General features: G+C 37.4%; 1 protein-coding gene across 2 annotated transcripts in view; it reads right to left on the minus strand.

The window, feature by feature from the left end:
• cdh22 (cadherin 22) overlaps window positions 1-13,719 on the minus strand; it is a 178,045-nt gene that overhangs the window by 73,308 nt on the left and 91,018 nt on the right. For both annotated transcript variants that reach the window (XM_084929425.1, XM_084929423.1), the window contains one exon: window positions 8,303-9,441. In XM_084929425.1, coding sequence (XP_084785551.1) covers window positions 8,303-8,536 — 234 coding nt within the window. In that variant the 5' untranslated portion in view covers window positions 8,537-9,441. The remainder of the gene's footprint in view (window positions 1-8,302; window positions 9,442-13,719) is intronic.

The following is a 13,719-nucleotide window of genomic DNA, read 5'->3' on the forward strand; positions in this document are numbered from 1 at the left end:
CCCGGCACTAATGAAAGTGCCCATAGAAATATGGCATAGGATACTCAAATATGAGAAAACTGAAAAAAGTGCCCGGACGTTACGATGGCCTGCTTACGATTCGGATTTTGCACCTGCAAACATGGATAAGAGATTTATACAGTGGTCACATAAGGGTATAACAGGCTACTGGAAGATTACAGATAAAAATGTACTAAAAGACTACCAGCAACTCCAGAGAAGTTTTTACTTGGAAAGACAGGATTTCTTTAGATACCTCCAGCTGAGGCACCATTACGACAGAAACATAAAATTCCTAGAAGAGGAGGACACGGGCTTGGTTAAAATCTTCCTTGACTCTTGTAAGGGGAATGCACCAAAGAAACAGATATCCAGATTATACAAATGTTTACAAACATGTAGGAATAATGACACGTATATCAAAGCTAGATGGGAAAAAGAGGCTGAAATAATAATACATGACGACAACTGGTTCAATATATGTAAGGCTGTGGTAATGACCTCGAGCTCAGGTCTATGGAGGGAATTTGCATGGAAAAACAGTGCGTTTTTTTGTCACGCCTAATGCTAAGAGTAAACAAAGTAAAGACCCCGACAAGGCTCAGTGTTGGAGGAACTGTGGAGGTGTACCTGCAGGACATTTTCATATTTTTTGGGAATGTGCTAAGATTGTCCGCTATTGGCTAGTAGTGATCAAAGAAGTCAATACCATGATGGGCTTGAACTTGGCCCCTGATTTCACTGTGTTTTATCTATGTGATTTGCCACAAGGACTTAGGAATTCAGACAAATATATTTTATTGATATTATTGGCTAGTGCAAAGAAAGCCATAACTTGCAAATGGCTAAACGTTGATCCACCGTCATTCTTGGACTGGATAGGCATTATCAAGGAAATTTACACAATGGAGAGACTGACTTTTTCACTAAGACTGGCTACCGATGAATTTGAGAAATACTGGAAAAAATGGGACCTTTACTTAAATGGAAACATATTATAATTTCTGGTACCATGTTTCATTGCTGTAATTCACCACAGGACTGTCAATAAAAATAAAGTGTAAAAAAAAACCTACACGCTGTGGCGACCCCTTTTATTTCTTCTTCTTTTGGTTGGCCCCTTTAAGAGTCACAGCAGATCATCTGCTTCAATCTCCTATCCCTAACATCTTCATCTGTCAAGCCAACCTTTTGCATGTCCTCCTTCACTACATCCATAAATCTTCTGTGTGGCCTTCTTCTTTTCTTTCTGAGTGACAGCTGCGTACTCAAGATCCTTTGTCTACTATCCCTCACCTCCAAACCATCTCAGCCTTGTTTCTCTAATTTCATCTCCAAAATGGTCAACCTATAGCTGTTCCTGGCTGTAGCTCAGGAGGTAGAGCACATCATCTAACAATAGGAAGGTTAAAGGTTTGGCTGTACCAGTCTGCATGCCAAATATCCTTGGGGAAGATACTAACCCTAATCTCTCTGATGCATCCATCGAAGTATAAATGTATGTGAATGTTAGATAGAAAGCACTTCAGCATAGAAAAAAGTGTTTGTATGAGTGGGTGAATGTGGCATGTTAAAAAGTGCCTTGAGTGCTTGAGGAGAGTAGAAAAGCGCTATATAAGAATCAGTCAATTTACCATTTCCTCTGATATATACGTTCCTAATCTTGTCTCTCCTGGTCACTCCCAATGAAAATCTTCAACTCTTCTGACTTCAACTTGGTCTTCTGTCTTTTTGTCAGTGTCACTGTCTCCAAACCATATTTTAAGCACAAGCTCACACTAAACGAATGTGTTCAGTAGCAAAATAGAATAGAATAGACATGGAGTAGCATTTTCATTACAGTGAAGATAGAAAAATGTGAGATGCACTGAAGCTTTAGTTTATTGAAGATTTCAAAGACGAAGCAAATTGTCTAATATTTAAGTCTGTGTAATCTGGACTAGGCATGCCACATTTCACTACAGCTTGTAAAGCTTCTGATCTTAAAAGCTTCAAAGTGTTAAGAAGGTGACAAGGTATCAGAGACAGTCTAGGTGGGGATAGCTATGGGGAAGGAAGGATACATACCAAGGACAGAACCTGCGATGAGAATGGATAGAAAATAGTAGCACAGTGGACTAGGAAAAAGGAAGAAAAAAGTCGCAGAAAGAAGTTAAAATGTAAAAGTGATGTTCTGAATTACAGTTACAGAGGCAAACCTACAGACGCTTAGACAGAGAGCGAGAATGAATATCTAGACATCAAAGAGAAAACATTGTCATGATGTGTTAATGTAATTTAGGACCTTTCGATCAATGTTCACATTTTGGATGGAGAAGACAGATGGTTTGAAAGAGATGTGAAAGAAGCCATCTTTGTCCATTGCGAACGACCATCTATTAACAGAGGGGGTGGCTAAAAACACCAACTGTCTACCACCTATAATCTAGTTTTGAGATCCCTTCCCAGGCGCCTTAACGCCAACTTACATCTTGCGTGATTTGATCTCAATAGTCACATACTAGAGTGTGGCAAGGTTTTACCCGAAACCTCTCCTGATAATGACCCACACCCTTTTTCACACCTTAGCTCATGTGATGTGGCACATGGTCAATAGTGCGTCAATGGTCCTTTTAAGGGGCAACTCCCATAGGGCTTAAATACCTGGGACTCTCCACCAATTGCTCTTAGAACTGAAGAAGCTTCTTGGATGAGAGGTGAAACATCTTTTAGAAACTTAAGGAAGTCCAGACATTTTTCTTTCCAAGTGCCTTAGATTACTGTGACCTGGATGACTGAGAACCTACACAGACAATTTAGGACCTTATTTAAAAATAAATAAATAAACCAGATAAGTGACATAAACCTGGTATGTATATATGCATGTGTCCAAGAGAAAGGTTACAGCAAAAGAGAAGAAATATAATCAGCTGCCTCTGCAATGACTTTCTTATCTCATAGATGGATTTCAAAGACCATTGAGTTGTAATCTCTCTAAATGCAAGGTAAGGCAGTGGTAAAGCTGACACTAGTGAGGGGATTGTTCAGTAGTAAAAGAAAATCATCTACTGAAATAAAATAAACAAATACATGAATTAAAATGATTTTTTTATATCGTTCAAGAATGTTTCGATAACATGTAAAGCTCAAACAAACTCACTTAAAAAACCCAGTGTTTTATTCAAACACATTTCTGATCATTACAAAATATCAGAAAACAGATAAATCAAAAAAAAGAAAAAGCCTCTTTTGATTTTTACCATTTAAATGGATTTTACTTTATGTCCAACAAACCTGCTGCAACCAAAATCAGACACAGAATTTGATACACCATAAATCAAATTGATAATATTCAGAAAGACAAATGATGTATGAGAAAAATATTTATTTTTAAAAAGTCAATTTGTTTCATTGGGGTTAAGAATTAAAACGGGATAAGAAGCACCTTGGAGTGTGACATGGACTGTAACAACCACTTTATCACTTTTGCTGAGACAGTATGCAAAAACTCATCTCAGATATAGACACAAAGTTCAGAGAAAATTGAAAAGACATAAAGACAACACTGAAACTGTACGCATTACTATAGTGAGCATAAAATGTGTGCACACGCTGCAGAAATTGTCCACCTCGTACACATTCACCCTCACAATGCATTTACTTCTGACAGCATTTGTCAACATAGAAGAGAAAAAAACTACCAAGAAAAACCCAGAGTAGATGAAGAATGTATCATTTCCCCTGTCTACTTCCTTTAACAACAGCCATTTAGGATTACCTGTGCTGTGCAGCAATTCTCTTTGCCCAAGTTCCCTTCCTTTTATCACTGCACAGAGCTTTGAAAAAGAGCTAGGAAAATGCATGTGTTTTAGATCATTAAAGTACACAACTGGTATTTATCTAAATACACAGATAAAATCTTCCAGATCAAATGCATGTAAGTGACCATCTTACTAGAAAAGTGACTTCACTGGCAGTAACCACAGTGTGGAAAAAAATAAAATTTGTCAACTTTGCTATGTCGGGGCAAAGCAAGATGCACAATTATACAAAGCAGAGGGCCAATGCTTGGCTCTAATCCTTCATAGCTTAAATTATAGTTTTGATACCAAAAATCCAGCAGGGGTATTTTGTGTTTGAGCATGTATTAACACTCACACAATCACATCCACACTTACGCACGCCATAAATAGCACTGGCCGCTGCCCTTGTGACATGAAATGCAATAACTTGATAATTTTATTAATAAAATCATCTCTTTTCTCCCTCCTGCTGCATCATTCCCTCAAGCTCTTCCCTTAAGCTCCTTTATATCAGCTCACTGTCTTCCCTGGCACCCTGTCCTTTTAATGAATCACCAGTCAGTGTATGAAGGCTCTTGTTTTCCAGTCTCCCTTTGAAGCCTTCCTCTCACTTCCTTCCTTTTCTCATATGTCACTCAGCTTTATTCTGTCTCTTGCTCTACCAGCAGACAGACAGTGCTGCCTGTTGCATTGTTTGGATTGTATTGGTTTTTCCAGCAGGAATTTGTCACATTCACAATTGCAGAAAAATACTGATCAAAGGATAATTATTCTGTAAGACCAGGCTCTGGTACAAAGAACATCTCCATTCATTTGTAAGAAAAGAGAGATCAATATATGCAGATGCAATATTAGCTGGTCAATTGCCATGTCTAACTGATTAGAAACAAGGGGATTTCATGATTGATGCATGTGACTCATCACCGTGTCTCATTCTGTCTGCTTTAATGTTCTGTCTTTTCATATCACGTCCTACGTAAAGCAATCGAATCATACGTGGTGTCCACTCTCATCAAGTCACTGAGGATCATATGAGCAACAGCTGATGAATGGGATGTGAATGAGACGAAATGAAAAAAAAAGTGAAAATATTAATAAATGCACACTTGATACTGACATGATAACAAACTGATTTCATTTGACATATACCCATTAACTATGATTACATTACAAAATGGCATTCACTGATCACATTTCTGGTGTCAAGACATTGTCCTCAACATCAAAAGGAAGGGCATTGCTGAGGCTGTCATCACTAAGTACAGAGGCTTTGTTAACAAACACCAAAGACAGAAAAAAAAACCACAGAATTTTTATGGCTTCATTTATGATTTAACAAATTGGCTAAAAATGTATTAAGGAGTATTAAAGAACAATATTAAAGTGTCTTCAAAGTTGTCTTTAACTACACTGTACACTGTTATTTTTGGTATAGTTGCTCATTACAATTAAATATAAAATGACTTTTTAATATACTTTTTTGCATAACGTGAGAATTTGTACATGTTGTAGGCAAACTGTAGCAGACAGGCTAGTGTTTGACAAGTGAGTGTCTTTGTGCACTTTAACATTTTCCCAAGGTGATCAGACAGTGCTAGCCCTGGAGCAGGAACTTTTTAGTGAACAGAAAATAAGACAAAAACATCAGATTTAGATGTCTTGAAGACAGGTGGGTAAGATAGTTCCTTGCTTTTTTTTTTTTGCTTTTGTGGTTTGTTTTTTTAGTTTAATAAGGACTTTAGTCAGCTTTAAAAAAGTGATACAAATTAGTAATTCAGTATCAACTAAATCCTTTGTAATTGTTTTGATTATGACTTATAACTAAGTAAGTGTAATTGAGTAATCTATGACTTTTTTTCCATTCACTTGGTACACTGTGAGGAAAAGAAAAATATTGTAGTTTGAGACTTTCTGAGCAAAATTGGCTTTGAAGACTAATCTCTGAAAGCTTTTTATGTGGAGCATGAGATCGAAGTACTCAATTTTAAGCCAGTGGACTACGGTTTTCAGAGAGACTGGCTCAAGAACTGAAAGAAGTCTGGAAGCCACAGTGACTCTTACATTGCACAGGAGCCAAAAAGCTCCTGACAGCTCAAAGTATTTATGTTCTTTAAAAATGGCGCCTTCCCTTCTAGTAGCATGAGTCATGTGGGAGGTATATGCCTACATTAAGTCAACACTAAAGAAAATATTTCCTACATTATATAGGAAAATCCATACGCGTCTGTCCAGCACTTTTGTTTTGAATAGTCACAGTGTTTGCATTACAGAAAAGCTGAAATTATTGTTTAGAGTTTATCCAGAGGTAGTTCTTAGCAGAAAACCACTTGGATTTAATTTCTTGCTCCTCATTCAAAATGTCAGGGTCTTGATCTCAAGAACTCGGTAATTTTATGCAGGTTAAAAAGAAGACACGTAAATGCAACTACAATGAAATTACTGTTGATTGGATGCAAGGTTTTAGTGCTAGTGTCTGTTTAGTAATTCAGTGGCTTCAAGTGATGCATTTTGGCAACAATTCTGGCCACTTTGCATCTTTGTCTTACAAAGCAAATGCCAAAGAGCAGAGGGAAGCATTTGTGGTTACTGATTAGAAGAGGTGCATAATTAGACCGTTCAAAAATGCTTTTAATGTAGTTGAGCTTTGACTTTGACCAAATCGCACTTTTATCCTGAACTAAAATCATTTTCTCTTTTATGTAAACTGAATAAATATGCAGATTTTTATCAGGAGTTGACAGTTAATGCAAACACATAGATGCCTAAACAGTATATTTAATTTAAATCTACAAATGTCATTTGTGTGTACTTTTTTCTGTATGTACAATTGTGTGTAAAGGTTCGTGCAGAATAGGGATGCTTGCAGGAACTGTCAGCTGATTTCCGAGCCCAATGAAAATGCTTCTCTTGAATTCTTATGGTAACACTCAACGATCATGGTCTACTTAAAGTAACTGAGTAAGGATCTGACAGTGATTCCAGCTATTGCCTTTCTGGTGGCTGTGTGAGCTGAAGGAGATACATTTGATTATTTTGGTTTCACAAATATTACAGCAAAATAGTCTACAGTATACTCTAGATTGAACATGTATTATTCCATAAAATATGTATACCTTTTGACGGCTTTAGTAGAGTATAGTATTCTAAAGGAGACATGCTGGTGTCACATAAATTATCATGTAAAATAACGTAGGTGAGTAACTGTGTGTTAAGCTCCTCAAACAGCAGATTCATATATAAGTGCATGTCTGCCCTTGAAAGCCTGTTTTTTTTTTGCTGTATATCTATGTTTGGCCACTTTATTTACCCTGTTTCACAAGGACAACAGCAGCATTTGCTTAAAGGAACTGATCTGAATTGCTCATTAAAAAGTCTTATGTGATTGGGAGAGGTTCTTAGAAATAATGCTTTCATCCTGATAACGTAAGGCATCTGGAGTATTTTCACAACAAATTGGGAATTTGTCCCTCAAAAAGTGTATACTGCAAAGGAAGTTGGCAAGTATTTTTTTTGTCTTGACAAAATCTTGAAACCTTACTTAGAGAAACAGGTGTCAGAGGTTATCGACTTTCTTTGTTAAGTCAGACTTTCGGCATCACTTTCTATGCACACTCACAAAAGGGAGGATTTGATGCATCATTTGACTCTTCTTCAGCACTAAAAGTTACGAGTGTCACCAACTCCAGACACTCGTAACATTATCATAAGAATTGGTGATAAAGTTCACTAAAGAGTATAAAAAAGATAACAGTAAAATGCAGCACTGGTGATCCAAAGATAAGAGAATATTCTTGCAGAAGATCTTTAATTTTTTCCTAACATATCAGCTGCTGCATGTTCATCTCTATAGTTTAAATATTTAAATTATTTAAATGTTAATCAGTGTGTTCAGGTCTGACATTCTCTCACAGCCTAATAAAAGAGATCAGTTTAGTTTGGGAAAAGTCCAATACATAATACATTTTATTTGTTCTTAGAAATAGAACTTATCTGTTTTTTTATTTTTCTGAGTTCTATTAGCTGCAATTCCAGCGAGACAGTAGTTTTAGCCCTTTACAAAGTTTCTTACTGCTGTAACTTTACAGCTGTAACTTTCATTCAGTTAGGTATGGTTGCATATGTAATACATCTTCCTTAAGCAGATAATCTATATTACACTTACAGCTTATTTTAAATTAAAAAGAAACCATGACAATTTTGTGCTCGCTTGAATAGGTTGCATATAGCATATGTTACCATGGTGATTTAGCCAGGTAAAATGAGAGCTACCTTTATGAAACTCTGACTTTAATCTCAACATAGCTTGCCAACATATTAATCTCCCTCCACAGAACATCACTAAAGCTTTCCTGAACATTATCCAGAGTATTATACTTTATTTTACCTGAAATGTTTTACCCATATCTTAACTGCATGCTGAGACATTCTTTTCTTTTTCTTTTCACTACCAACAGTTCAAGGAATTGACACCTGTTCACAAGGTTTTTCATATATTTATGTAATGAGTCACAATGTCTTACCTTTCCTACATATAGAGGCTCTGTTCCCGTATACTCCTCCACGACAAAGAACTGGTTCCACACCCATCCTCTCTTTACACGTTCAAGTGATGAGGGTCCTTGCTCTTGCTCTCTTTCTCCTGAAGTTGTTGTGCCACTAGTCCTTGAGGCTTCACACCAGGTAAAAATATTGCAGCTAAGTAGAGTTAGTGCTGCCAGTAGTGTCCAAACTCCTGATGTCCATGAAGGAGCCATTTTGATTAAAAAAAAAAAAGAAAAACAATCCTTCCTGTGTCTACATGTAATTTAAAAGATTCATGCAAACAAGAGAAGGTTTTCTGTTGTAGTTTTATTTGAAATAAAACTCCAAAAGGACACGCTTAAAGGTCTTTGTGAAAGAACTTGAAAGTTAATCCATGGGATCAGAAATCAATCTGAAGTTATCTGCCAAACACAGGGCAGGTCAGAGAGCATATAGGAGTGGTACCACCTGCAGAGTAACTGTTTGCACTGTGACATTGTCAGTAATTCTGATTCTTCGTAGTGTTTACTCCAACTTATAGGGTCCTTTTTATTGTTTGTTTTTCTTAATATGTTGTTTATGTGACCGAAAGTAGCTGGACAAATTGACTTTGGAAAATGTTATTCAAGGTTTTTGAAAGCAACAAAAACAGGCTTTCCTAGACAGGCTCACTGATCACTGAAGGAATTAGGGGGGCCAAGCATAGAATGACATTGAAAAGCATGCCTATGAAGACTGAGAGTGATAGCTTCCATCCATTTTTGACTTCGTATCGATTACTGCTTGCAGTGCTTCCATTTTCACTTCTAGCCATGTCACCTCCAGTAGCTGGTGTGTGTTTCAGGTGGTTTGATACTAAGCTGCCAAAAAATGACTTGATTAAACTTTGCTGAAGAGAAAACTCTTCAGTAGTTCAGCTCCTAGAAAAGTCACAGCTGGCTTTACCTTCTGAAGCAGAAACCTTGAACTGACGAAAGGCCAAAGGATTTTACTGTTGGTGATAATGTTTGGTCTCTGACAGCTTTGCCCTTCAAAACAATCCATTGGTTTGGAAAGTTCATTCTTCAAAAGGTCCTACAGTGTTTTTTCAGCCATTATGACAGCTCCATCGTGGATTGAAGGCAGGAAAAGAGGGAACCTGTAAAACAGAAAAGACACTGTTGTCATGGCCTCAGTATGGAAATAGTTTCTATTTGATAGATTTAAGGATTGACTAACCAGCAAAATGATTATTATTAATATTATTATTATTTTAGTTGTATTTTTTTTTCCTTACTTGACCTGTTGTGGGTTATTGGTGTCAATTTTTCATAGCTCTTTACAATCAATATTAAATCAATGTACAAATAAACAATAAATAAAGAACAAATCCTATAGCACCGCTTTTTTGTTTAATTTATCTTTGTTTAACTCTGTGTTTTTGAACTACAAAACCCATAAGTGTTTTGGTTTTGTTAGGATTATCTGCAACGAACATTTTTCTATTAGTAATTCTTGTGTTCAGCAAGAATTCCAACAATTTGCTGGAGAATGGTGAAAACGGGATAGAAAGACAGGAAACCAGACATGTGAAAAATAGGAAGTAAAATAGGAAGGAAAGAGAGAGAGAGTAAGAAAAAGAGAGAGGGGGAGTGAGATAAAGGGAACGCAAGCAAGAAAGGTCACTGTTCATCACACAGCAAACCCAAAGCATCTGTCTGCCTTTCATCCAACTGATGGAGCGGACCTAACCACAGCCAGCTGATTAATTGCATGAGGGAACACTAATTGGATAAAAGTATTAATCAATTAATTCTATCCAATGAGGCAACACCCCCTAATACTTCAGACAAACATTGGAGAGTAGGAGGGGGTAACAGACATGGTCCTTGGCTGCTGTGAAACATGCACAGAGGCTGACAGAAAGGCAGAGTTGACAGAGCAGAGACAGAGAGGGTAAAAGCAGGGTTCTAAAGGAGACAGAAAGGAAGACACGAAGAAATTAAAGGGCTGAGAATATAAGAGGAAATGAAAGAGAGTGTGTTGTGTGGCTGTGGGTGTGATTTATGGCCTCTTTGAAACATTCAGAACAAAAGGACCAAAAGGAAAAGAAACAATAACATTTACTATGTCTCTGGCCTTACAACTTTAAGAAAGAAGATTGCAACACCAGCCGAAGAAAAGCTCCTAAGGCCAGCAGGTGGTTTAACCTATTTCTGCTGGCTTAGAAGGAATTTCTAATCGTGCTCTCCTGCTGCCCGGTAGCAAGCTTGGAGCATCCGGAAATAATTCCTTCTCAGACTGTTGGTCAAGGAAATGTCCGTGGTATTGGAAACCAACTGCTCCGGGGGTGTCCAATCTCCGGGGGAAACAGCTCAGGAGTAACTTAAACAGCTCAGATCTCTTTATTAACTTCAGCACAGTGAGTGTTAATAGAAAAACTGCACATTGATTTCAAAATATACAGTTTTGAAAATGTACAAACATTATCACTATTACAGTTGTGTGATGCAGGGATTGGTGTGCTACTCTAGGGTAAGTAATCATATAGCAAATTTTATTTTATGACTAAATGTTCAAGTATTGCACATTAACATTAAGGATTTTGAAAGCAGCAAATTTCCACAGGTTTACAATGAAGTGAGAAACTAAATGATTTTGTCTTTTGGCATGCAAAACTGATGATCAGGTCGCATGTTTATCTATATCTATAAATTCTATGGCAGTCTATGGAGAGGCTAAACTGGCAACAGGCAAGTATTTTTCTTATTTAACTTTTGGTTGTAACATTCTGAAAGATTAAGGCTTGATTGCTCAACCAAAACAGAATGATGATAGCACATTCATTTTCCTCAGTAGCTACTGGTAACCTTCCCCAGGTAGCTGAAACAGCAGAGTTTAACAACTCTGTGCCAGATGGTTTGTTAAACAGATCCATCTGGGAGACGTCCTTGGAAACTTTTTTAGGAAAGGGCAGGCACGTTTGGAAGCCATCAGCCAGCCAGTGATTCTTTCTATGTTTGGAAGGAATGAGAAACCCTGTTCATCAGTGAACAAACCACATATCAATTGCTGCCCAGAAGATGCTCTACATGCATTCACTCAATGTGGAGCAAATCTAGCTAGAATTTTTTCCTCAACTTTATTAAGAACCAGAACAGGGCTACACATTAGCCTAAGGTAGCTGGATGTATTGGATCTGAAAAATTAAAGGACCCTTCTGTTCCATCATATAATCGCACATGATTTAGCAGACCACCCATGTCTTTTAAAAACATGTTCATGTTTGTTACTCTGACTGTTTTTTTTTGGGGGGGATACTAAATTTTGTGCTGTTGTTTATCCAGCAATGGATCCTATTACCATCTTATTCATAAACTGATTGGCAATGTCAATGATAAGCTTACCAACAGCTCACAGAGGCAGGAAATGAATGCTAGGGCCATTTGAATGGCAAAAATCATAAACAGGGTTATTACTATCAACATTGAGATTAGAATTATTCAACACAAATACACACCGACTGGAAACATCATGTATTGCAATTGTTATAACTAGTCTGGTATCTTACCACCAAATCATTTCTAAGCAACTGAACTCATCTCAGTTTTTTTTTTTTTGCTCATCAAGTGTTTTCAGTACATCAATCTAAACAAAACCCACCAGTCTCTGTCAAGTGGTGACTTTGGTTAGAACTGTTAGGCAGAAGTGGCGGTACACTGCTGTAAAGGAAAGGGGGTGTACTGGAATTACAATTTCAGATCAAGTGTGTAAATCGTTATGAAGTAGAATTCAGCACAATCATTTTTGTCTGGTTTTCAGAACTGTTAGACGTCAAAATGACAGCTGAAAATAAATTTTATTAAATATGCGCAGAATACAAGTCTTTCAGCACTATGCATAACACTGAACTCCGGTGAGATAATTTAGCAGTCAGGGACAACTTTGTTTCTCATCACAAATACACAACCCTGGACCTTTTAGTATGTTAGAACAACACCAACGGTGCACAGTGTGCCTTGGCACTACACACACGGCTGCCTGCATCCACTAACAGTGGGAGTGTGGTTGTTGGCAGCGATAGGCCTATTTTCCAGCATTCTTTTCAGATGGAGCTTTGCTCAGACAGCAGTGATACAGAATGTGATCAAGCTTTTCTGGGTCTGCCATGTATCCCTCTCTAAAATCCACCACTTGTTCCTGAAGATAATGACCATTCCCTGCTGCCTGGCACAGGGGATGACAGAGCTTTTTTTCTCCACTGTAGCCAGGCCACACCCACAGTTCTGATAAAGAGCAAGTTCCAACTTCATGCCTTCATACTACTGGACCATGTTACCTGTCTGTCTGGTGTTTTGTTTTTTGTTTTTTTCCGCAAGATATGCAAAAAACCCTGAGGTTAGCAAATTCATGTATAAAAACAATGTCCTGCTTATCCACCATGACCTCAGGTCCAAGGTCTGGCGAGGCAAAAGTGAATCTTTACTCAACCAATAAACTTGCTGTTAAATGCAGTTTAGCATCATCTAAAAACACACTGTACTGATGAAGAAAAAGGCACTATGATGAGTATAGACCTAAGTTAAGTGTACTGTTTATTTTGCAGTTTACCTCGCTGTTTATCTTACCCGAGGATTGAACTTCTGGCAAGAAGTATAAATTGTTGTGCACTAGCTGGGCTCTTATTTAATTTTCACAGTGGCACCTGTAGCGACACACCAGCAGCAAATGTAGTGTCTCTAGGGCTTTTAACGTAGTCCTATTTTCTATCTGAACACTAAAAATAACCAAATACCAAATCCAAGAAGATATGTGTTACTCAAGAAGCACATACTTGACACTGACTATTGTTCATTATTTTTGCAAATTATGTCTAAATAATTACTTTTATTCATTCATTTGTTCAATTCACGTCTCAGAGGAGACAGTTTTAAGAGACAGACTTAAAACTAAGACCCTGAAAAGACAGCCTAAAGACAGTTTTTTGTTGTTTTACAATGTAATGGATTACTACAATAAGAGTATATTTTTCAGTAATGTAACATTACATTACAGTTGTTTCTTGTGTTACAATGATTCTTCATTTTTCATTTGTCTGCATTCCAGATAGAAAGCAAAAAATATCAATATCGATGTCATTTCCTGTGTGGGAGGAGGAAAAGGGTGGAGTGAAGCACAGCTGTTCAGAATTGGCGATATGGAAATTACTTTTATTTTTATTGCACAAAAGGACAAGAGTACATAAAGTGAAGCTGCGTCCAAGACAGAAACAACTGCATTATGCTGCTAACAGAACTTCGGCTCTCTGCATTCATCCGCACAGACAACATGTTAATGCACAGCTAGCCAAGAAAGAAAGTTGAGAGTTTGCTGACCCCAACCCAGCAGCCAGAGCCTGATCTTCAACAGGTAACAAAATAATAGATGAATAAATATA

The sequence above is a fragment of the Perissodus microlepis genome, chromosome 5 (genome assembly GCF_051167445.1).
Source record: "Perissodus microlepis isolate ML-2025 ecotype Zambia chromosome 5, ASM5116744v1, whole genome shotgun sequence".
Lineage (NCBI taxonomy): Eukaryota > Metazoa > Chordata > Actinopteri > Cichliformes > Cichlidae > Perissodus > Perissodus microlepis.